Source organism: Equus przewalskii, chromosome 2 (genome assembly GCF_037783145.1).
Source record: "Equus przewalskii isolate Varuska chromosome 2, EquPr2, whole genome shotgun sequence".
NCBI classification, from domain to species: domain Eukaryota; kingdom Metazoa; phylum Chordata; class Mammalia; order Perissodactyla; family Equidae; genus Equus; species Equus przewalskii.
The window spans coordinates 18388968-18414094 of record NC_091832.1 but is presented as its reverse complement, the minus strand read 5'-3'; the positions used below and the strand labels follow the sequence as shown (position 1 = coordinate 18414094).

Sequence of the window (25127 nt, the reverse complement as noted above, 5' to 3'; positions counted from 1 at the left end):
AGAAATACCAAGAGCAGCTTCATTTTTATATCCAAAAATCTTTTATTTCAATTCTTTAATGTTGGATTTTTGATGCCTCTAAATTATTTTAGCGTTTCTCTTTGCTACCCCAAATCCTATTACATTGAGTTCTTCAGACTTTCAGATTCCAAAATCAGAGATGAGGCAGAAAGACATAGAAATTAGTGGCACTTTTTTTAAATGAAATTTTAGTTTAATAATCTTTAAGATTATATGTCTTAGTTGTCTTAATTAAAGATGTATTTTGAAAGCTGGCATAAACTAAGAAAGGAAATTCTATACTTTACATTGACATTTAAAAATAGCATCTAGAAATACTTTTTTCTTTCTATTTAAACTTAATTGAATTTCCAGATAATTAAAATGGCAAATCTTTATATTTAAATCATTTCTTATTAAAATTAGTTTGTCCAGGGTACCCAGCGTAGGACCTGGCACGAAGTATGTGTTCAGTAAAGGTTTGCTGAACTAAAGTATATCATATACCCCCAGGCCTTTTGAAATGACATTGCATTTAGTCTGTTCTTAATGACTGAAAGTCATCATTATGGCCTTTCATTATTAATTTCAATAATAAAATTCATCTTTATGCTAATACAGTTCTGGGGTTGTTTTCTATCTCTTTTAGCAGGCTGCCTCCAACATTCAGGCTTCTTTTTCCTTTTGTAATTTGCTACTTTTAATCTATCGGGTGCTTGAAATCCAAGCTCAGTGTGGATGTTATATTAAATAAGATTTAAGATTCCAAGTGAGCTATAAAGTCTGTAGTTCTTTGGGCTGCCATTTGTGTTTGCAAATTCAGCTTAGTCTGAGATCATTTTTTGCCTTAATCTGGATTCAAAGTTATGGCTGGACTTGAAATTACTAGAAACCTGACTGGATTTGGGGAGATAGGAAGAGACTTTTAGTTCATAGTCTGCCTTTGCTCTTCAAATGTTCTCTGCTCTTGCCTCACAAATGAAGGTAGCAGTGACAGAAATGAAGACCGGTGATTTTTTTTTGACTCTTTTAAACTTTATTTTGGTCATGTGTTCAGATGGTGCAGGTGCTACTTTCCATAGGAAAAAGAGCTTTGGAAAGTCTGATTCTGGTTTTCATTGTATTATGGCTACTCACTGAGTGACTTGGACAAATCTTTCTTTAACCCTTCAGGGTCTGTCTGCTCTTTTGTAATAGTGGGATCTTTATTCTGCCTACCTTGCCAAGGTTACGACAGAATCAAAATAAAGCAATGCTTGTGACTACCTTTACAACAGTAAAGTGGGGGCCAGCCCCATGGCCGAATGGTTAAGTTCCTGAGCTCTGCTTCGGCGGCCCAGGGTTTTGCCGGTTCGGATCCTGGGTGCCGACATGGCACCGCTCATCAGGCCACACTGAGGTGGCATCCCACATGCCACAACTAGACGGACCCACAACTAAAATATACAACTATGTACCAGGGGGCTTTGGGAGAAAAAGGAAAAAATAAAATCTTTAAAAAAAAAACCAGTAAAGTGTGTTCTGTTTACTATTGAAGTTTAAAATGTATCTAGTAAAGATGGGTCCTTTACTGAATATAGTACTGTTATCAGACTTAATGTGACTTTTTGCCTGAGCAGCTTGTTCTATATATTTGTGTAGGCAAAAACAGCTGGAAGATATCCTGGTTCTGGCCAAACAATTTCATGAGACAGCTGAGCCTATTTCTGACTTCTTATCTGTCACAGAGAAAAAGCTCGCTAACTCAGAACCTGTTGGCACTCAGACTGCCAAAATACAGCAGCAGATCATTCGGCACAAGGTAGGAAGTAGTTATGGTAGATGGAAACACACAACTGGAATTGGAAAGTCTAGAAATTAGAAAACCGCCTGCAGTGTTCTAGAAAATGTGTTTTGTGGGGTTTTGTAAGTTTAATTTAAAATATGGTCAAATTATTAATTGGAATATTCACATCCTTGAAGTAAAAATAGAAATCAACTAATAGGCTACCATCAAAAAAAAGCTTTTGTTCTCAATTTTTATATTATGTTTGCCTTTCAGTAGGTGAACTTTTTATATTATTATTTAATTCATTAGATCATTTGTTATTCATTGTTTTATGTTTACTTTTCATTTATTTTGTTTCTGTTATTCACTTTTCCATCTGAATTTCCAGGCTCTGGAGGAAGAAATAGAAAGCCATGCAACAGATGTGCACCAGGCAGTCAAAATTGGGCAGTCCCTCTCCTCCCTGACATGCTCTGCAGAACAGGGCGTGCTCTCAGAAAAGCTAGACTCATTGCAGGCCCGATACTGTGAGATTCAAGACCGGTGCTGTCGGAAAGCAGCCCTGCTTGAACAAGCACTGTCTAACGCTAGGCTTTTCGGGGAGGATGAGGTGGAGGTGCTCAACTGGCTGGCTGAGGTTGAGGACAAGCTCAGTTCAGTGTTCGTAAAGGATTACAGACAGGATGTCCTGCAGAAACAGCATGCTGATCACCTGGTATTCATGTTTTCCATTCTTACTGGTTATGTTACTAAATTATTTTGTAATTTTGATTTATGTTTCTTTTCACTTCTTTTTCTTTTTAATTTCAAACATTTCAACTTTATATACAAGTTCGTATTTATAGACTTGTTGCTAAGGACTAAACTGTTTTTTGATGAGTCCGTGGGAATACTTGTATTTAACAAACTGAATCAATAATTCTAGAAGATGATCCAGAGTATAGTCAGGGGCCATCTCAATTCCACCTCCTGTTTTACATCATTAGGTACTATATTACTCAGTTTCCATTTAAGCGATTGTATGAGAGAGAATGTACTTTAACAAAGCCAGATTACCTAAATACTGCCCAGGGTTTGGTAATATAGCTGTAACTTTTAAAATATTTCTAGATATATGTTCAAATTCCAGGCATTCTGTGTCATCTTAGTAGAAAGAAAAATTTGCCATTTTTATGAAATTTCTTTGGGGATGGTAAAAATAGGCAAAGCAGTTTTTATTTTTAATAATCTAAGATTCTTCTGCTTCATTGACTTCAAATATTAAGAGTTGTTACTGGGATCCTAACTTAGCCTGTTCTTGCTTTCTTCTTGAACTCTCCGTCTGATTCTTTGTTGTGGAAATAGTAGACTTTTTGCTGAATTCTACTTCTACCTTGGGTTCAGGTTAGATACCAGTAGATTGGTAAAGCTAATTTAATCCTCAATCTCTTGTCATCCACTACGAAGGAAAGCTCACCTATAAGTATCTGATTTAATTATTTTGAGTAATTAATGGGACAACAAGGGATAATGCAGGAATCAAATACCTGACTTTTAAAGTAAAGTAGTATTCATCTCTTTAAATTTGGCCTCTTAAAGGTCTCACATTTCTTTCCCTTTCTTGTGCCATAGTTTTAGGATTAATGGTATTCTTTCCTTTCAGGCTTTAAATGAAGAAATTGTTAATAGAAAGAAGAATGTAGATCAAGCTATTAAAAATGGTCAGGCTCTTCTAAAACAAACCACAGGTACTTTGAAAAGTGCATCTTTTAGCACCTCTATGGTCAACAGACAATCGCATATCCAGAGAAGTAAACACCCTGCACTGGCCACTTCGCTTTGTATGTAGGAGGTTACTATTCACTGATTTTATTACCACGTGCTCCTGGGAAGCTGGCTGCCTGGGTTTCTGTTTCCTGTTAAATCTTTTAAAAACTAGAAGCTTTGTTGTCTCACATCTGATTATAGATGATAACTCCCCCTGCCCTTCAATATGTCAAATGCCAGCATTCACTGAAAGGTACTGGGAACATCTAGAAACACCTGCAGACCAAGTCAGATCTTAATAATCTCAGAAGTGGCTTCTTTTATCACTTGAAAGATTTATTTCCCACCTCCTTTAGTGTGAGACGCTAGGTGAAATCACTATGATAGAGAGAGCTCCTGTATAAAATTGAAGCTCTGATTTGAAGAAAGGGGGATTAAAGGGACTTCCTCATACCCAGAAAGGGACTCCCTCATGTCCTCTTAAATATGAATAATTGTGTGCTGTCTCCCACAGGTGAAGAAGTATTGCTTATCCAAGAGAAGCTGGACGGAATAAAGACTCGCTATGCAGACATCACAGTCACTAGCTCCAAGGCCCTCAGAACTTTAGAGCAAGCCCGGCAGCTGGCCACCAAGTTCCAGTCTACTTATGAGGAACTGACCGGGTGGCTGAGGGAGGTGGAGGAGGAACTGGCAGCCAGTGGAGGACAGTCTCCCACAGGAGAGCAAATACCCCAGTTTCAGCAAAGACAGAAGGTGAGCTGTCATTTCACACTGTAAATGGAAAAAAGTTTTCCTTTGAGTCAGAATCTTTAGGTTCAGATTTTTAAGTTTCATCACCAACTAGCTTTACCTTAAATTTGAACCAAAAATTTCTGCCTACCTCCTTTCTTGTTTACTCGTGGACAATAAGATTTTACATAAAGCCGGCCCAAATAAGACCACCTGTTATGGGCTGAAGAAGAAAAAAGATTGAATCCCAATCCCTAGGAAGTTTGCTTCGTGTGTAACATTTTAGCATTTGCTTTCACGATTCATTCTCTAAAGAGTGCTTCATGGTTATGTTTGATTCTCTGTAGGATCTAGTGTAGTTCTCAATGTACAGAAATACTGTGCAGGTGCTTGTTGAGTTAAATGCCTATGGTTTAAAGCATTATTTATCATTTCTATTGAAGTACAGAGAAAAAAGAAAGCAGCACTATTTGTTTTACCCAGAGACAGTCTGGGTCAAGACTCACAGTTCTAAGCAGCAGCTAAGCCTAAAGTCAGGCTGTGGAATGATTGAAAAATCTGAGACAAGAAAAAAATAAGTCAAGGAAGGAGGTCAGAGCCCTGCTGGGATGTGTGGTAGAGATAGCACTTTTCACCCCGCACAGCTGCTAATGTGCTTAATTTAGCAAGGTATGGCCTGAAAACTTTTTTCCCCTCCTTAGGAATTGAAGAAGGAGGTCATGGAGCACAGGCTGGTGTTGGACACAGTGAATGAAGTGAGCCGTGCTCTCTTAGAGCTGGTGCCCTGGAGAGCCAGAGAAGGGCTGGATAAACTTGTGTCCGATGCCAACGAGCAGTACAAGCTGGTCAGTGACACTATTGGACAAAGGGTGGATGAAATTGATGCTGCTATTCAGAGATCACAACAGGTAATGTTTATAATACTCCTGCTTTAATGTTTTAGGCAGTAGGGGTATATGTGTGAGGTACAAAACTATGTCCCACATAAATACAGGCTCAGAAATAGGAGTAATGAGATCAAGTTAAATCTGATACAACATATTATTTCAGTGGTAAGAAGTGATTGGGTAAAGGTATGTGAGGATGGATCTAGTTTGACTCAAAATACTTGATCTTTGTGAGTAGAGAACTTGGAGAAGAATCTTTATGAGCCCTCTTCTTAGCTAATGCCCTCTAAGAGGCAGATGGTGATGAGAGTAGATGATATCTAGACCCAAAAGGGCTAAATGTATCACAATCTTAGTTTGACATAATCAACTGTTTTAGCATTAGATGGAAGAGGGGAAGGAACCAGCAACTATAATTGCTATCAAATATGCTAACCGAAATAGCAGAGCCATCCAAAATAAAACCCTCCCAGTAAACACAGGTGTCATATTTCCCTCGATCTTTTTTCCTTGCTGCTTTCTGGAAAGTTATTTGTTTTTCTTTGTATCTGGATATGCACCTATTAATGTGCCATGGTGCAGGAAATAAATTAATACAAAAAGCCTCCTTGACTTCATAGTGATAAGCAAATGCTTTGTAAACCACACAAAAGTTTGCTCTAACTCCAAGTGCATCCCCAATATGTTTTCATTGATGTCCCTAGTCTTGGCCGGGTATTTCAGTATGAAATTTATCGTGCTTAGGAGAAACTTACTTTTCTCCTTAAATATTAGCGTAGGTTGGCAGAGTTGAATAGGAAGAGATAAACGATTGAGGGACCCTCATCAAACAGCAGTCACATGAACAGCACAACATGTTCTTGGTTTTCCTTTGTTATTGCCTAACTGTTGAAAGGTTTGGTGTTCTCGTGGGGTCGTACACTTCTTGAGCTGAGTAAGTATTTCGAAGTTAAGTTGACTCAGCTGTCTGCTGCCATGTTATGTTTATATTTAAACATATGACTAAAACTATTGTTCAGTCTATGGGTAAGAAAGAGGATTAACAGGAAGAGAACACAGTCTCCTAAAAGCACTCTGATTAGAGGTATACTTCTTTTTGAGAGTGTCAGTTTCCATTGTTGTTTCTAGCTGTTGGACCACTAATTGGGTTCTGGAACTTCTTTCTGAAGAAGTTGAAATAGGATCAACTCATATTTGTTGAGGTATAAAATCAGTTCTAAATTGTCTACATCTTGATTTGTGATTTAATGAAATTCTCCCCAGTTTGGGCTTTACTTAGTGAGATATAAACTGTATTACTGAAGATCCAGGTCTGTGTTGAATAAATTATAATTCTGAGAAGGAGGACCTTGGCTCTATGTAATTTGTTCCTTTTCTTCAATATGTCTATTAGTATGAGCAAGCTGCTGATGCAGAACTAGCTTGGGTTGCTGAAACAAAACGGAAACTGATGGCCCTGGGTCCAATTCGCCTGGAACAGGACCAGACCACAGCTCAGCTGCAAGTACAGAAGGTGAGTATAACACTGATGTGTCCACTGTGCCCTGAGCAAGTGTAATCATCTGTAGCTTAGAGTGACTAGGAGAGAGTTTCTGGCTATCCCAAGTCAAGTGGGATGATTCAATGTCATGATGGTGGATAGAGATTAATTTTATAAATATTTGGTTAGGATAAGAAAGAGATTAAGAGATTTTTTGCTTTGTGAAAAGGGAGAAAAAGGCTCTTTAATCCAGGAAAGAACAGTTAGCAATTTTCTGGATGATTTTTAGGAGAGAAGGTATTTTGTAAGGTACTAAAAGATAAGCATTGAAGATGTGTGGATAAGCAAAGTGTCAGACTCTGTCAGAACAATTTTTGATGTGGCTTTATTAAAGCAAGGAATTTTTCATAGGTTGTGTGTAGCTTTTCACTAACACATGCTTGGGGGCCTTTTACTTCTTAACTATATTTTCCTTTTCAAAGGCTTTCTCCATTGACATCATTCGACACAAAGATTCAATGGATGAACTCTTCAGTCATCGTGGTGAAATCTTTGGCACGTGTGGGGAGGAGCAAAAAGCTGTATTACAGGTGAATTACATTTATTTATTCACCATTTCTTGTCTTGATCATGGTGAATCAGAAGTACAATTGAAAATGATAGTTTAGGGGGCCAGCCCTGTGGTTGAGTGGTTAAGTTCACACGCTTCACTTCGGCGGCCCAGGGTTTCGCCAGTGTGGATCCTGGGCATGGACATGGCACTGCTCATCTAGGCCATGCTGAGGCAGGATCCCACATGCCACAACTAGAAGGACCCACAACTAAAAAATATGCAGCTATGTACCCAGGGGCTCTGGGGAGAAAAAGGAAAAGTAAAATCTTTAAAAAAAAAAAAAAGAGGGGCTGGCCCAGTGGCGCAGTGGTTAAATGCACATGTTCCACTTGGTGGCCCGGGGTTTGCCAGTTCAGATCCCAGGTGCGGACATGGCACCGCTGGGCACGCCATGCTGTGGTAGGCATCCCACATATAAAGTTGAGGAAGATGGGCATGGATGTTAGCTCAGGGCCGGCCTTCCTCAGCAAAAAGAGGAGGATGGGCAGCAGTTGGCTCAGGGCTAATCTTCCTAAAAAAAATAAAAAGAAAAGAAAAGAAAATGATAGTTTAAGATTTTTTCCCCCTCTATTACTGATAGTGGTATTAAGGTCCAACTTGATGTTCTGGAGAATTCAGGCTCCTAACCCTGTGTTCACAAATATCTAAACAGTCATATTGCATAATGTGAAATATATTGCAAATCCATCTTCTTTATAATAGGAATTGCTACTTACCTTCAGTCCATAAGGAGTGATCTTTGAGTTACCTTTCCAGGTATCTGTGATAGATTTTTCAGAACCATGTGCAGATATTAATTCCTTGTTCAGACCCTTCTAAAAGATCATACCCATTTCTAAAAGGGTTGGCCAAGGGAGTTAGTTTGTAGACCAGTTTTATTTGTTTTTTGTAAAGGGTATGGTTAGCCACTGTTTCCTCAGAAATCTTCATAAATTGATTAAGCTATTCACCCTAAACATATGAAACATAAATGCCAAGTTTGTGGAAACTTTTTTATGAGGAAAAAAGACCAGTGAAAATTGACGGACAAAGACTATCATAGCCCCTGAGATGTTCAGTCTTAAACTAACCCATTGTAATAATGCTGTATCTAAAGTTGTGTGTCATCACTAAAAGGTTAATTTTGCTGTGTTGTGCTTGTCTGTTTTACTATCTTTGAAACTACTTTAATATTTAAAAAATTCTAGAAATAATACTTTGATAGGAAAATTAGAAAATTCAGATAAAATAAAAATCACTTGTAATCTTACTAGATTAACCCATTTTTTTAACATTTTAGTGTGTGTTCCTTTAGGCTTTTTAATGTACATTTTTTCTTAAAAGAAGTAATAATATTTACACTTTTTATTGTTGTTCATAGGAAAAGACAGAGTCTCTAATACAGCAATATGAAGCCATTAGTCTGCTCAATTCCGAGCGTTATGCCCGCCTAGAACGGGCGCAGGTCTTGGTGAACCAGTTTTGGGAAACTCATGAAGAGCTCAGCCCCTGGATTGAAGAAACTCGAGCGCTAATAGCACAATTACCTCCTCCAGCTATTGATCATGAGCAGCTCAGGCAGCAGCAAGAGGAAATGAGGGTAAGGAGCCTGCCAAGTTTTGTTTAATCGCAGAACTGAACATGGGCTTCACAATTTATTCAAAAACAACACATTTATTGGTGCCTACCAGGTGTAAGTTTATGTTATGAAGTTAATTCTTTATCAGTTAGAATTTCTTTGCACCATAAAAATACATATCTGAATTATTTCCTTTGTCCTTAATGTGAGTCAAAGAATAAGATGAAGATGTCAGAAGCCTGGGTGTTACAGAAGTGAAAAACTAAGTAAACCTCAAGGGAATTTAAAATCTTTCCAGGGACAGTGGGGTGTTGTTAGAGTTGGTGTTGGGGGTTGGGTTCTTTCCATTTAGTTAGGCCCCAACTGGAGTGAGAGCCAGGAAGGAATGTCAGAGAGCGTTCGCTGCACATAGTTAAGATGAAAGGGAAATTTGCAGACACTTCAGTTAAAGGTATTACCGTGAAAGATATTTTAATGTTTATCTTATTTGTGGTTTATGGCTTGTGCCTATTCCTATCTCTGTATTCCTGTAAATGGAAGGATGTAAACTGAAAGTAGCCAGCAGTAAAGTCAAGGAGTGGATGGATTACCAGAAATGTTGCTTATTTGTACCTTGTCCTGCTTAGTGTTTCTCAGTCTGGAGAGGGAAACAGATATTAAACCATGTAAATTACAGTATGGTACGTAGAAGCATTTATGTGTGCAGAAGAGGGTGGAATAAATTTGTACTGTGGGGGAGAGTCAGGATGTGTCCGGGAAGACTTCTTGGGTGATAGGATGCCTGAACTGGCTTTTTAAAATTAACAGGATTAGGTAGTTTCAAGAGACCAAGACTTAGATGGGTTTTTTTTCCTTCCATAAATGGTGAGATGCTGGGACTTGCTGGTTTTTAGCAATTAGATTTGTTCCTTTCAAAGTTGCTGTGAGCTCTGATCAAAGTATTTAAGCAAATAAACTGGTATAAAAAAGCTCATTTTATTGTAATCCTTGTTTTTTTACGTAGCAATTAAGGGAATCCATTGCTGAACACAAACCTCATATTGATAAGCTGCTGAAGATAGGCCCACAACTAAAGGAGTTAAACCCTGAAGAGGGGGAAATGGTAGAAGAAAAATACCAAAAAGCAGAAAACATGTATGCCCAAATAAAAGAGGAGGTGCGCCAGCGGGCGCTGGCCCTGGACGAGGCTGTTTCCCAGTCGGCTCAGGTATGTGTGTTGTCTTAAACTCATGTAATCTTCAACTGTCCTTTAGTTTAAGCAAGAGGTTTCTGTATCAGGTATGCCTCCACTCAGGAATGTCTATACCAGCATGCTGATGATACATTATCAATAGACTAGGAACCTTTGCCTCTCTGCATTTTCATTCCAAGAAACATTGGTATACTGACCCTGTAAGGAGGGTAAAATGCATCTTGGCTGGTTTATATTGTCTGTTGACAGCTTCCTTGAAAACTTTATATTGTGATGATCCTTTAGCAGGGATGATTTTGGGTAAATTCCTCTTGAAGCAACAAATGCCTCACAAAAAGTCAGATTCCTATTATGCCTATTATTTTCAAGATTTAGAAGACAGCACATTAGTTTTCTTCCTTAGGAGGCCACCAGCTAGCTCCTAGTTCAGAGCAAGATGCTTGAGTGGGGAGAAGTAAGAGTCAAAGAGAAACATGAACCACCAGCAGTGGAGTTTAAAGCATGTAACTACATACTTTTCAACTAATATATTACTATTAGTGATACTTTTGTCATGTCTGGGTATTTTATTCCTATGTTTAGTCAATATTCTTGGTTAATATTTGTACTTACTCAAGTTTTTCCCCCCACCTTCCGTCCCATCTCTCACTCACATTGTGGAATGTGTTACTTTGTGTTGTTGCTGCCTGCTCCTGTCTTCCCCACATCGTCACATTTCATTGTTGTGTTGACTGCGCCCACCATTACAGATTACAGAGGTAAGGTACCCACCCCCATTGGGATTAGGGTGTTCTTATGAAGCTGAGAATTGAGAGGATTACCTATAAGGAAATTTCACTTAACTTTAGTGGAATAAATTTTGTTAGTGCAGTTTATTATGCCAGTGTCATTTGGGGCAGAATCTAGAAATGAAGGAGTGATGGGAAGAAAATCCCACGTTATTTCCTGTAGGACACTTACAATTGACAAGCCTTATTTTAATTAATGAATCCAGAGTTGGTTTTAGATAGCTTTTTTAGGGACCAAACTTATCTGTTCTGCTCCCTTTTCTCCCCTCTCTGCTTCAGATTATAAATGAAAATTTTATAATTTTAGGCATGTTATTCAAAGTATCAGAAAAGTGGAAAGATAATTGTTCTTTTAGAATAACATTAGATTTGGCCTTCTTTGATTACCTTTCATCATGCTAGCATTTTCCTTTCTTACTGTTACTTATGGTGGGTTGTTAAATTGCATGCCATGATACTTTTAAACTCCAAGTTATGTAGCATGTTGAGTTTCCCATTCATTTACACAGTTGGTAGAGGGCTTCTAACTTGTCTAATGTATTGCATGCAACTGTCATCTGAGATGTTGACACACAGACTCACCAGTTTCATAGTCTTGTCCCTTTCTCGTCACGTTGGTTGGAATAGGGGAAGTATTGTGGCAGCACTAATGATTTGAGTTGATTTCTGGTATATTACTTAATATCTTTTTGATTTTTCAAATAAACATGTGCTTTCTTTTTCTGGTGGGCCGGCTGTGGTGTACCATACCCAAACAGTTTCTTAGCCAAACCCAATACTTGACAGCCAACAGGCTAGGCTGAGCACAGGTTATCCTAAGCAGTAGTAGATTTATGCCTTGGCCATATTCCCTAACATTTTCCCCAGAAGTGTGATGAAGTATTCCTGTGATGGCTAATGATCTACCGTTTGTTTAGTTCCATGATAAAATTGAGCCCATGTTGGAGACTCTGGAGAATCTTTCCTCTCGCCTGCGTATGCCACCACTGATCCCTGCTGAAGTAGACAAGATCAGAGAGTGCATCAGCGACAATAAGAGTGCCACCATGGAGCTAGAAAAACTGCAGCCTTCTTTTGAGGCCCTGAAGCGCCGCGGAGAAGAGCTCATTGGGCGATCTCAGGGAGCTGACAAGGATCTGGCTGCAAAAGGTACTTGATGAATCTAGTTATTTTTTAAAGAAAATCAATAGAATAAATTCTAGGCTGTGGTTACCTCCAGCATCCTGCCAGATGTGTTTCATTGAGTGTAAAGGCAGTCCCCAAGTAATGAGTATTCTACAAAGTCATTTGGAAGTCATTTAGAATTCAGAACACGTCTCCCCATTGAAACAAGATTACAATTGGTAGTTAGATTCCCAGGCCAGGAAACAAATGCTCCTTTAACCCCTTATATGAGTAAACTGTAGTATCAATGGTGGGTAGAACATAACGACCTTTTATAACACTTTCCATGGGAAACATAGCAAGTTCAACACAGAACACTGGAAATCAAGTCTCATCTCAGCTCCTTTGTAAGTTAGGGGTTTTGTTACTTAGCAGTACCTTTATATTAGATGATAACTCATTTCCAGACTACTTCTGTGATCTCTTTATGTGGGAGACCAACATAAGTGGAAAATGCAAATGTGGAAATAATAATAATAATAAAGCTGAGGTAGAAAACTATCACAACTAATATACAACTATGTACCCGGGGGCTTTGGGGAGAAAAAGGAAAAAAATAAAATCTTAAAAAAAAAAAAAAGAAAACTATCCTTCAGTTATAAATTTTTAGAGCTTTTTTTAAAAGATAATTTCAGTGAAAACATGAGAATTAGATGTAATTTCTCATGAGGCTGATTTCAGGTACTTAGAGAAGTCTTATTCACTCTTTACCCCTCAGAAATCCAGGACAAATTGGATCAAATGGTATTCTTCTGGGAGGACATCAAAGCTCGGGCTGAAGAGCGAGAAATTAAATTCCTTGATGTCCTTGAACTAGCAGAGAAGTTCTGGTATGACATGGCAGCTCTCCTGACCACCATCAAAGACACCCAGGACATCGTCCATGACTTGGAAAGCCCTGGCATTGACCCATCTATCATCAAACAACAGGTTGAGGCAGCTGAGGTAAGAAAATAACAAAACGCCTTCTCCTACCTGTCTGTCCTAGAAAAGTGCTTATCCACGTACTTTGTGTTAACTGCTTAGCCAGGCCGAGTGCTGTAAAAGTTTTGTTTTTTTAATTTAATAGGATTTTTGTCCACTTGAAAAAAAATATGCTCTAATTATAGTAAATTTCTTTTTTTTTTTTTACAGTCAAGTTTTACCACTTACAGATTCATATAATTTCCACCAATTGTGATATAGAATGGTTCCATCATGCAAAAGAAGTTGTCTTCAATTTTATTTATTTATTTATTTATTAAGATTTTATTTTTTTCCTTTTTCTCCCCAAAGCCCCCCAGTACATAGTTGTATATTCTTTGTTGTGGGTCCCTTCTAGTTGTGGCATGTGGGACGCTGCCTCAGCATGGTTTGATGAGCAGTGCCATGTCCGCGCCCAGGATTCGAACCAACGAAACTCTGGGCCGCCTGCAGCGGAGCACGTGGACTTAACCACTCGGCCACGGGGCCAGCCCCTTCAATTTTAAACTTAATTCAAATTAGCAGAAGATGCTTAGAAAATCCAGTTTTGCTTTCATTTCTGAATTTAGTCCTCACTACAGTGTACATTATTTCATTTCTTGAGTAACTTTCTTAAATGTAGAAACATAGAAGGTAGAAAAGAAAATAAATTCTAAACTCATCATCCAGTGATGATAATTGTTACTTTGACCTACCTTTTTCTAGTCTTTTTAGGGAGGCTGGTTTTTACCAAATGCATCTCTTGCTTCACTTTGTCCATGTGGCACAAGCCACAGCTGTCTCGATATTATTTCTCTTACGTCTTTCTTTTGTTTCAGCCATTCTCCCTCTCCCAACCCCTGTCCTTGCCAGTCCAAGAACCGCTTTTTAGAATTTGGCACAGAACTGATTTTATTCAAAACTGTATAGCCTACCATTCCTAATATGCTAGTCTCTCAGCTCTTAAATTTGCGACTTGTACTGTATTATTTTACCCTTGATATATTTCTCTGTAATAACTTTCTGGCTATAGATTATAATCTGCTTGGAGGCAGGAAGGGGTGAACTTTGGTAAATTATTGAAGCTCGTTGCACCTTTCCCAGACTGTTTTATGTGTATATAAATGAAAAATAACCAGAGTCTGAAGCTTCACTATTTAGATAAGTGAAATATTAAGAACCATTGAAAGGCTTGTGTGAAACTGACAGTTCTGTTTAGCATCTGCCATTGATGAGGGGCTATAAATTACATTTGTAAAGTTTGGAAAGTTCTGTTCTGCTTTCTGTTTTGACTTATATTCTGTTCATTTACATGTAGACTATTAAGGAAGAGACAGATGGTCTGCACGAGGAATTGGAGTTTATTCGAATCCTTGGAGCAGATTTGATTTTTGCCTGTGGAGAAACTGAGAAGCCCGAAGTGAAGAAGAGCATCGATGAGGTGTGGAGAAATGGATAAAGAGTTCAGACGAAACATTAGCGGGCTCAGACTGAAGAATGGTGTTAATTGAAGAGTCTGATTGACTGTTTTTCCCCTAGATGAACAATGCCTGGGAGAACTTAAACAAAACGTGGAAAGAAAGGCTAGAAAAGCTTGAGGATGCTATGCAAGCCGCTGTGCAGTATCAAGACACTCTTCAGGTGAGAGACCACGAGATGACCACCACAGAAATAGGGGTTCCGTGTTCTGTTTGTCATTTTCTGAATCCAACATAAGACTGGATCACCTTTACAGGACTGCAACATTCTCAAACCTAAGACCATGCTGTTTCTGTGTTTCTAGCCAAAGTTTCCCACTTCTCGTAAGAAAAGTACTGACATACTGAATTTTTGCTCTTCCTGCCACATTTTTCGTCATTCCATGCTCATGACATTTATCCTCATGGTGGCTATCCAGCGAAGCTGACCTTACTGTGAAAGTCATCGCTTGCTAGATGTTCCTAACCCAGGTTATCTTGAAGCACAGCTTGACACAGTAACTTTAGGACATCATGAGCTTGCTAGCTCGCTATGAGAAATACTAACTTATATTCACATTTAGTTTTTCCAGTTTGCAATTTGTTTTGGACACTATCCCAGTAATGTTGACTTGGTTCTTAAATCCTCATATTATTGGAATAAGGTACATTTTCCTTTGCCTCTGCCCCTCCTCCACCTAAAAACACAAATAGCGCAAGCTACTTTAAATTATCTCTGCTTATATTAGCAGAAATAATGCTAATTCCCTCCCAACGCCTTATGTTTTTGTCTTTTGACTGTTTATTTGTATTTTTATTTTAGGCTATGTTTGACTGGCTAGATAACACTGTGATTAAACTCTGCACCATGCCTCCTGTCGGCACTGACCTCAACACTGTTAAAGATCAGTTAAATGAAATGAAGGTTTGTACCTAGAAATGGCTTTTAGAGAAGAGTTGCTTCTTTTTAGTTTTTAAAGAGTTGGTTTCGTATTAACATTAAGTATGTCTTTGATAGGAATTCAAAGTGGAAGTTTACCAACAGCAGATTGAGATGGAGAAGCTCAATCACCAGGGTGAACTGATGTTAAAGAAAGCTACTGATGAAACAGACAGAGACATTATCCGAGAACCATTGACAGAACTCAAACACCTCTGGGAGAACCTGGGGGAGAAAATTGCCCACAGACAGGTAAGGCAAATGGTAGGGTACATAAATCAACTACTGTCTACTGTTTTCTAACTTCCTAACAAGTGTTCCCTGTATCTTTTTCTGAGTAGCATAAGCTGGAAGGTGCTCTCTTGGCCCTTGGCCAGTTCCAACATGCCTTAGAGGAACTAATGAGTTGGCTGACTCACACTGAAGAGTTGTTAGATGCTCAGAAACCAATAAGTGGTGACCCAAAAGTCATTGAAGTTGAGCTTGCGAAGCACCATGTAAGTATTTTCATTTTCATGTCTAAACCTATTGGTTTAAGACCAAATATTGCCACCAGAAACCTTTTGATGTTGTGTGTATGTTAGACAACCAGGCTTGATATATCTGTAGAGATAAATTACGTTGTTCAACATTTTTTAGGTTCTAAAAAATGATGTTTTGGCCCATCAAGCCACAGTGGAAACAGTCAACAAAGCTGGCAATGAGCTTCTTGAATCTAGTGCTGGAGATGATGCCAGCAGCTTAAGGAGCCGTTTGGAAACTATGAACCAATGCTGGGAGTCAGTGTTACAAAAAACAGAAGAGAGGGAGCAGCAGCTTCAGTCGACACTGCAGCAGGTATGTGCATCGTCCAAGTTAGGTAGGTGGAACTGTGCACATAACATTCGGAAGAAAACCCATCTAAGTCAGTGAAAGGAAAGCAATTTGGAGTAGAATCCTCTGTGTCTTGAGAGGAAGATCAGTTCTGTGCTGGAACTTGTCTGGAAAGAACAGCTTTGGACTGAGTGCTTCTTTTGGGGTTAGTTTGTAGCACAGTCTCTTTATTTACTATTAAAGCTAGTAGATCTTTGCTATAATAAACCTGTTCACAGATTCAGTCATGTCTTCGATCAAGTCAGGTCACTTCTCACCAGTATCTTAGTTAATCAATTCATCAGGTTTTATCAGACATCTATACTATGTTGCAATGAGCTCTGAAGGATTCTGCTAGATTCTAAAAATAAATAACTATATTGGCCCAGTGCTAATCCAGCAACAGAACAACTGTCTGAGAGCAGCCCAGAATTCCTCCCTCAGGACAGATTCCTCATATGGTCATTTAGAAACTTTACTTTTGAAGCTAGAATTGACTACTGACCTTGCTGATATGTCTTTTCTTAAAAGGCCCAAGGTTTCCACAGTGAAATTGAAGATTTCCTCTTGGAACTGACTAGAATGGAGACCCAACTTTCTGCATCTAAGCCCACAGGAGGACTTCCTGAAACTGCTAGGGAACAGCTTGATACACATATGGTAAGAGAGATTTCTTGAAGTTGAGCATAAGCACCCCATATTCAGTAGCTCCTTTCTGAATTCACAGAGATACATGTATCTGGGAGTCTACAAAGTAAGTATATTTTTATCTGCAATATAGTCTAGCCTTGGGGATTGCTGCTTATATACAGGCTTTTAATACCTTACCATAGGCAACAGTAGTGACAGGGAAGAGTCAGCTGAAAATACACTGGTGATCTAGTAAATTTTGAGTTTATTAGTTCAGGTTGGCACAAGAATATTGATTTGAAGGTGAGAGCATCAAGAAGACAAACATGAGGCCAGGCCCAGTGGCCTAGTGGTTAAGTTCAGCAGACTTCACTTCAGCAGCCCGGCTTCAGTTCCTGGGTGTGGACCTACACGACTTGTCTGTCAGTGGCCATGCTGTGGTGGCAGCTCACGTACAAAAAGAGGAAGATTGGCAGTGGATGTTAGCTTAGGGCAAATCTTCCTAAGCCAAAAAAAAAAAAAGATGACAAATACATAACACAGATGTGGTTGTATTTAAGAAAAAGACTACTTTGGGGAGATTTAGGGAAATCCAGTAGGTACTGACAATATTTCGAGAAGGTATGCTGAGCACAAAAGGCAACATAATTTCTAGGCGAATCTTTCAGGAAAGGGGAAATTATTAGCATCTATTTTGTGACCTCTGATCCTTACCAAAAAAATTCTATTTACTTGGAGACAAAATTATTTTAATATTAAGCAAGAATAGTGGGTTTCACTCCCTAACAGCTCTACAGTTGAACTGAATCCAAAAGAAAGGATTTTTATCAAGGTGAAACCTTCCTGGACTTTTCCAGACTTTGCTGGTAAATCTGTGTTGAGGGGATCTTCCAGGGAATTGGTGTAGCTGATATCTTCCCTGCTGTTTCTTGTAGGAACTCTATTCCCAGCTCAAAGCCAAGGAAGAGACTTATAATCAACTGCTTGACAAGGGCAGACTCATGCTTCTAAGCCGTGATGATTCTGGCTCTGGCTCGAAGACAGAACAGAGTGTAGCACTCTTGGAACAGAAGTGGCATGTGGTCAGCAGTAAGATGGAGGAAAGAAAGGTATCACCACAAAATACAGTGTGTGATTACTGTGTTTGAGTCGTTTGCTTGGTGATTGCATGTAATTAACATCTAGTTTCTATGAAGATTTTTCAAAGACCAGTATGTTGTACCAGAAGTTGCAGAACTGATGTCCTCAGAATTTCCCTCATGCTAACCAAGCTATCTTTTCTGCTCTTAAATTTCTGTTTTCTGTCCATGTCAAGTTGCATTGATGGTACTAGTTTCTGACAATATTTCCTTTTATTATTCATTCCTTTTCTGCATCTACCAGTTAAGACATTACTGCCTGTTGCTGCTCAGTGATGGACTGTATATCCCGTATTAATCACTGATTTGTGTTCCTACTTAGAAAAGGTTATGTTGGACTTGGTAACTTGAGTTTGGGAAGGTGGGGACACAGCATGCCGGGGGTATGACTAATAATTCCCCACAAGGAATTTGGATTCTAGTGTAAGTGCAATGTGCAAAGAATTTCACTAAAAATCAGGAGAGAAGCAAGTTACATGGCTTCTTCCCTCTCTTCCTCAAAAATCAAGTTCTCAAAAGAAGAAAAATGTTATCGGGGATAAAGGCCCCAAAACATTGTTTTTTATAAATACCAAGTTTGAGAGTTTCACTCTGCACAGAGTTTCTGTGTCGGGTAGATCAAATGTAAAATATGTGTTCAAATTTGTTGGCCACGTGCATTTCGGCAAATAGTTATTAACGTGTGTATCAGGCACTGTGCTAGATATATAGTGGAAGCAATAAAGGCATGGATCCTATCATTATGAAATTTTATGGGCAGAAGGACATAAAATAAATATTCACATAAATAAATGAACATTTTGAGAGAAGCATTGATTTCCTAGAATTTTTCTAGTGTAGGGTCTGGTAATTTTGTTATATGAAGAATGGCCAGTGGGCCTGAGTATATGATTGTATTCTAATTCTTGGACAGGATGTTGTCTATAATTCCTGCAGAATGCAGAACTAAGGCTAATTTTAAAAACCAAGGACGATTCTGCTCATAATCAGGAAGGCTCTAGTGGGTTTTCCCAACAGTGGGAAGACTCAAGATACAATTACCCATCATTGCTGAAACTGTTGCAGCAAAGGCCAAGTGTCAAATGTAGTTATTTCTGATTTTGTGAGAACATTACATTCCAGGATCACTAAAATCGTTTAGTAAATGCTATACTAAAGAATACGTAGATGAAACTATGTGGAAAGAGTTCCTGCCATCTAGGAACTTGCAATATATTTATTTCTAAGTACTTCTATCATAGAGTTGAAGTAGATTTCATTTTTCCACTTGGTTTAGATTGGATCTGTACATTTTTGTGACACTCACATTATTGTTTTTTAGGTTACAAAAGTAACCTGAAGACAGAGGAGAATAAAAATCATGTAACCCAACGAATGACAATTAACATTTTTTTTACAACTTGGGTTTCTTTCTGTGAATATTTTGGATGCATTTATTTTTAACAACTGTCATTATTCTACTTTGCCTGCCTGGTGGATGGGCCAGGGGCAGAGGCGTCACCCACGTGTTGGGAGTAGAGGTCTCTGAGGATGGAGCTGGTAGACTCTGGAACGGGAGTGTACTCATGGAGAGGAGCACGTGCCCTGAATGAGCCACTGTTCTGCCATTCTGATTTAGATCAAAGTGTCTAAAAATTTACATCTAGTGTTGTCAGATTTTTGCTTAGAATATCATGGCTTCTTTTATTACCTTTTTTGCTTATAGCCTAAAAGTAAGTTTCAGATTCAGACATTTTTAGGTGCCGTATTTTCTGAAAATGTATTTAAACAGAGGACACTGCAGTGAGCATCATCTTTACAGTAAAGTGCTTTTCACGTGGTGGTTTATATACCCTAGAAAGTACGTTAAAGGAAATTGAGACTGTGCGAAGCAGGTTGCAGATCCTGCAGCTGTCACCGCTAAAGGGTCTGTTCACTTACATTTACTGAATAGTTTCATTCCTGTTCTTTAATGCCCCTGGAAGTAGAGAATGGCAGAGAAGGCAGCTTAGGAGCAAGTTGTGCTCTTTCGCTTTCCATGTGCAGTTGTTTCAGTTTCAAACACTAGCATTAAAATCTCCCCTTCTTTGCAAACAAATCATGTTTGGAGATTGATTAAATGAGGCTTCTGTTTTAGAGGTCATTTCATTTGGTGTACAATTCATGCCTTTATCCTTGAAGCTATAATTCCTGAATTTGGCACTTTTTCTTTTTGTGTGTGTGTTTTAATTAAAATTCAGTCAAAGCTGGAAGAGGCCCTCAACCTGGCAACAGAATTCCAGAATTCCCTGCAGGAATTTATCAACTGGCTCACTCTAGCAGAGCAGAGTTTAAACATCGCTTCTCCTCCCAGCCTCATTCTAAACACTGTCCTATCACAGATAGAGGAGCACAAGGTAACTATGACATTGTGATGTTGCTTTCCTTCTGAAAGTACTAGTTGAAAGAGATATTCCTCTATCTTATCTTCAGTTTAAAAAGAGGAATATTTTTCCCCTTAGGTGTTCGCTAATGAAGTAAATGCTCATCGAGACCAGATCATTGAGCTGGATCAAACCGGGAATCAGCTAAAGTTCCTTAGCCAAAAACAGGATGTTGTTCTAATCAAGAATTTGTTGGTTAGCGTCCAGTCGCGATGGGAAAAGGTTGTCCAGCGATCTATTGAGAGAGGGCGATCCCTGGATGATGCCAGGAAGCGGGCAAAACAAGTAAGTTGTAAAAGAAAGATACTGATTCATTGAACAACCTTGGGCTGCACGTGATGAGTCTCTGGATTGATGCACATAAAAGTCGCACATGCACATTCATTACTGTTATGACTTATTTCCCATGTGTTTTTAGTTCCATGAAGCTTGGAAAAAACTGGTTGACTGGCTAGAAGATGCAGAGAGTCACCTGGACTCAGAACTGGAGATATCCAACGACCCAGACAAAATTAAACTTCAGCTCTCTAAGCATAAGGTATAGCAGCTTAGGTCCTGAGCTTGATATTCACTGAAGATTATAGCTTGCTAAAAATAAAAGTCAAGACTAGTCCATAGTAAATAAATTGTTTAATGTTAAAAAGTCAAGATGATGAAGCTAGCATTCCGTTTATATCTAGACAGTATCTAACCATGACAATTGCTCACTTAGAGGACAGTTCAAACAAAGTCATGGTGGGAGTAACCAGTTAAAATTGTAGGCATTTAGAAATTGTCAAACACTGTCGTAAGTGGCAAAAACAAAAACATAAATTTCTTAAGGATAAGCTATTGTTAATTTCAGTTCAAGAAGTAGTGATGTTCATACTATAACTGGTTACCAACCTGAAAACTCAAAAAAAAAATGTTTTGTCCCAAATCAAGGTGTCATCTAACTTTCACCATGTGTTTTTCTTTTCTTTTTGGAAACAGGAGTTTCAGAAAACTCTTGGTGGCAAACAGCCCGTGTATGATACCACAATTAGAACTGGCAGAGCACTGAAAGAAAAGACTTTGCTTCCTGATGACACTCAGAAACTTGACAACTTGCTGGGAGAAGTCAGAGATAAATGGGATACTGTTTGTGGCAAGTCTGTAGAGAGGTGAGCATGAATGTCCCATTTATGGGCCTGTATGTTGTCCCAAAAGTAACTAAGAAACTTACTGGCTTCCACAAAATGGTAGTAAAGCTAATAAAGCCATCACTAAAGAGGTTTTGTGGCATCTCAGTATCTCCAGTTAGTTCAGTGAGAGTTATGATATAATTTTAATAAAATGAAGTAAAGATCTCTCATTTTAAACTTAAATCTTACTGTATTAGAGAAGCCTGTAAAATTAAGCCAACAGTAAGAGATCAGTAACTCTAAGTATTTATAAATCACCAATGTGTAATACCAGCAGCTGTCTGACTGACTGCTCTCACTGTGTCTGATGCTGTGCAAAGCCTCCACATGTATTACTTCATTTAACCATCGTGATACCTGACCTGTACTGAGCAGCTACTACTGAGTATGTGCCAAACTGTGCTTACTAACCATTAATCCTCGTAACAGCCACTAAGGGTGGGACTTTTATTCCCATTTACGGATGTGGAAATTATCAGAGAGGTTTGTTAACTTCCCCAAGGTCACTTAGCTATTGAGTGAGATAGGTAGATTTTGAAACTAGGCAGTTCAATTTTGAAAATTGTACTTTTTTCTTTTTTTATTTTTTAAAGATTGGCACCTGAGCTAACAACTGTTGCCAATCTTCTTTTTTTTTTTTCCTGCTTTTTCTCCCCAAATCCCCCCAGCATAGTTGTATATTTTTTTAGTTGTGGGTCCTTCTAGTTGTGGCATGTGGGACACTGCCTCAGTATGGCCTAATGAGCAGTGCCATGTCCGTGCCCAGGATCCCAACCGGCGAAACTCTGGGCAGCCGCAGTAGAGCATGCAACCTTAACCACTCGGCCATGGGGCCAGCCCCTGAAAGTTGTACTTTTATCCACTTGTACCCACTGTGCTATGCTAAGTATTACACTATCTGTATGTTGTTTGTGCTCCAATTTTTTAGGTGAGGTAACTGAGGTTCAAAGAGTTGAAGAGACAGCCTAGGGTTACACAACTGGTGGAGAGCTGGGGGTTGAACTCCTGGCTCCAGACCATTACCACAGCCGTCCTCCTCTATGGCGTGGTGTAAAGTAATGAGCACAGACCTTGGGTCGTTAGGGTGTGTCCATGGGCATAGCTATTGGACTCTAAGGTGCCAGAAGTGCCTCTGTACTTGTCTCCTGCACCATGCTTCATTCTTTCCTGAGAGTGGTTTGATTAAGTGGTCTCTCTCAGTCACTTTTTACAGGATTTCTAGTCATTCTACTATGGTGGTCCCTTTCAGTAGTCAGAGTTGTAGGCCATTCATAAAAGAATCCCTAAGGGGCTGGCCCCGTGGCCGAGTGGTTAAGTTCACGCGCTCCGCTGCAGGCGGCCCAGTGTTTCGTTGGTTCGAATCCTGGGCGCGGACATGGCACTGCTCATCAAACCACGCTGAGGCAGCGTCCCACATGCCACAACTAGAAGGACCCACAACGAAGAAGATACAACTATGTACCGGGGGGCTTTGGGGAGAAAAAGGAAAAAATAAAATCTTTAAAAAAAAAAGAATCTCTAAAAAGGTTTGTGTGCTTTTCTCAGGCAGCACAAGTTGGAGGAGGCCCTGCTGTTTTCAGGCCAGTTCATGGACGCTTTGCAGGCCTTGGTCGACTGGCTGTACAAGGTGGAGCCACAGCTGGCCGAGGACCAGCCGGTGCACGGGGACCTCGACCTCGTCATGAACCTCATGGATGCCCATAAGGTAAGGGGTGAGATCTGGGCTGCATGGAGCACGAAGCCTTGGGTCGTCCACCTGTGTGCTCATGCTGACCTTCTAGGGGAGAAAGGAAGTCTGAAAGAAAGAGCCTGTTTCTCTGCTTGTCAGAGAGGCGGCTCCTTGCTCTGTGTTTAAACAAACTGTTGCCAGGATTCTGCATCAGTCACAAAGAATTTACCAAAGTTGGTTTGATTGAGGTTTGGCAGTATGTAAACTTCCTTTTGATGTCCCCCCACTCCTGTTTCTCTCTCTCTGTTGAGTCACAAAATGAATTTAAATTCAGGAGACCCTCAAGATACTCATTTCCACTGATTCCTAAAATAAAAATGAGTGCTTTTTTGACTACTTCTGAACCTAACAAGCCAAACACCATGCATACCAATATTTAGTGTAATCTATACCTGTCATATTGAGCTGCATAATGTCCTCCTGCTTTAGCACAAAGCATCAGCTTTACCTTGAAATTACATCTAAGTCTTATTGTGCGCATGGCAGATGTGTTCTTATTTAACTCCCACAATTCTGGAAATGTTAGTATAACATTATTCTCATTTTACAGACACAAAACTGGACTCCAGTTAAGCAGCTTATCCAAAGTCACACCACTCGTGTTTAGAGCCACATCTTCTGTTTGTCCTTTCTTACACATCATCATGCCTCATTCTGTGCATAAAAGACACGTGACTGGAAACTACTAAGAAAAATGGAACTAAGTGATTACTTTCTCTGTGATTTTGTCTCTTGGATTCAAAACATTTCTAAAACAAACTAATTCTGCTGTTTTCTAGGTTTTCCAAAAGGAACTGGGAAAGCGAACAGGAACTGTTCAGGTCCTGAAGCGGTCAGGCCGAGAGCTGATTGAGAATAGTCGAGATGACACCACTTGGGTGAAAGGGCAGCTCCAGGAACTGAGCACTCGCTGGGACACTGTGTGTAACCTCTCCGTCTCCAAACAGAGCCGACTTGAGCAGGCCTTAAAACAGGTCAGAGCTGTTTGCTGGGACAAACATAGGGGTGGATCTGAGCAGATTCATTCTAGTTTCTTTAGCAGGATCAGTTCCAACCAGTCTCAAAATGAACATAAAGTCAAAAAGTTGATATTCTGAATGTTCTACAAGATTTTAACACTCATTTGTGTTAGAGAAATAATGAATTCAGTTGGTTTTCAAAGATCTACAAATGAAAGGTGACCTTTGTGGGGCTTTGAAAGGACCATCAGTTGCCTGTGATGCACTAACTGAGTTCAGGCCAGACCCTTTTTCTGGCACTCCCCAGTGTCCAGGACCTCGGCTGCAGAGAGAGGTTCAGTCTTTTGTGCTTGGTTTTTTCAGGCAGAAGAGTTTCGGGACACAGTCCACATGCTGTTGGAGTGGCTTTCTGAAGCAGAACAAACACTTCGTTTTCGGGGAGCACTTCCTGATGACACAGAGGCCCTGCAGTCTCTCATTGACACCCATAAGGTAACCCAGCCCCAGGGTGCAGTGACCCACACCACCCGCCACAGTGAGGGCTGCCCCACCACGAAAGGAAAGCAGCTTTTGCTTGGCCACATCAGACCCTACTTGAAAAGGAGCTAAACTAGAATGGGCCCAACTTACTGGCTTAGCAGGGATGAGAGGGAAATGACTGGTAGGTTTTGTGACACCTTAAAGAACATTCATTTCTACAAAAGTAATACGCGTTTGTTGTAAACAAGTCAGACAGCATGGTGTTATATAAAGAAACCATGGACAACTCCACCTTCTTTACTCCTCACCTGCACACACCTTTGTTTGACTTTCCTTGTGTTAGCAGCTTCAGGCCCTGATCTGCTCCCCCAGAACCACTTACCAAGCTGCAGGATATAATGCAGTATCTGGGGCCTCAGTGTCTATCCTAATGAGGTGGGCAGTGTTTCCTTTTTTAATTTTTGTGTTCCCCACCAGGAGATTTTATTCTTAGTTTTGTCATTGTA

At 39.6% G+C, this 25127-nt stretch overlaps 1 protein-coding gene across 50 annotated transcripts in view; it reads left to right on the top strand.

The window, feature by feature from the left end:
• MACF1 (microtubule actin crosslinking factor 1) overlaps positions 1–25127 on the top strand; it is a 323957-nt gene that overhangs the window by 272663 nt on the left and 26167 nt on the right. For 42 of the 50 annotated variants that reach the window (XR_011537445.1, XM_070610253.1, XM_070610252.1 and 39 more), the window contains 26 exons: positions 1642–1801; positions 2157–2483; positions 3411–3495; positions 4029–4270; positions 4948–5154; positions 6527–6646; positions 7096–7203; positions 8587–8805; positions 9788–9991; positions 11682–11913; positions 12647–12873; positions 14189–14311; positions 14410–14511; positions 15151–15252; positions 15346–15519; positions 15609–15764; positions 15907–16104; positions 16651–16779; positions 17685–17858; positions 20108–20263; positions 20369–20575; positions 20709–20828; positions 21263–21432; positions 22999–23158; positions 23962–24156; positions 24505–24633. Coding sequence is in view for 49 of the 50 variants with exons in the window: in XM_070610253.1 (XP_070466354.1) it covers positions 1642–1801; positions 2157–2483; positions 3411–3495; positions 4029–4270; positions 4948–5154; positions 6527–6646; positions 7096–7203; positions 8587–8805; positions 9788–9991; positions 11682–11913; positions 12647–12873; positions 14189–14311; positions 14410–14511; positions 15151–15252; positions 15346–15519; positions 15609–15764; positions 15907–16104; positions 16651–16779; positions 17685–17858; positions 20108–20263; positions 20369–20575; positions 20709–20828; positions 21263–21432; positions 22999–23158; positions 23962–24156; positions 24505–24633 (4426 nt within the window). In the remaining variant the exon portion in view is untranslated. The remainder of the gene's footprint in view (positions 1–1641; positions 1802–2156; positions 2484–3410; positions 3496–4028; positions 4271–4947; positions 5155–6526; positions 6647–7095; positions 7204–8586; positions 8806–9787; positions 9992–11681; positions 11914–12646; positions 12874–14188; positions 14312–14409; positions 14512–15150; positions 15253–15345; positions 15520–15608; positions 15765–15906; positions 16105–16650; positions 16780–17684; positions 17859–20107; positions 20264–20368; positions 20576–20708; positions 20829–21262; positions 21433–22998; positions 23159–23961; positions 24157–24504; positions 24634–25127) is intronic. The other 8 variants (XM_070610266.1, XM_070610270.1, XM_070610264.1 and 5 more) reach the window with 1 other exon arrangement.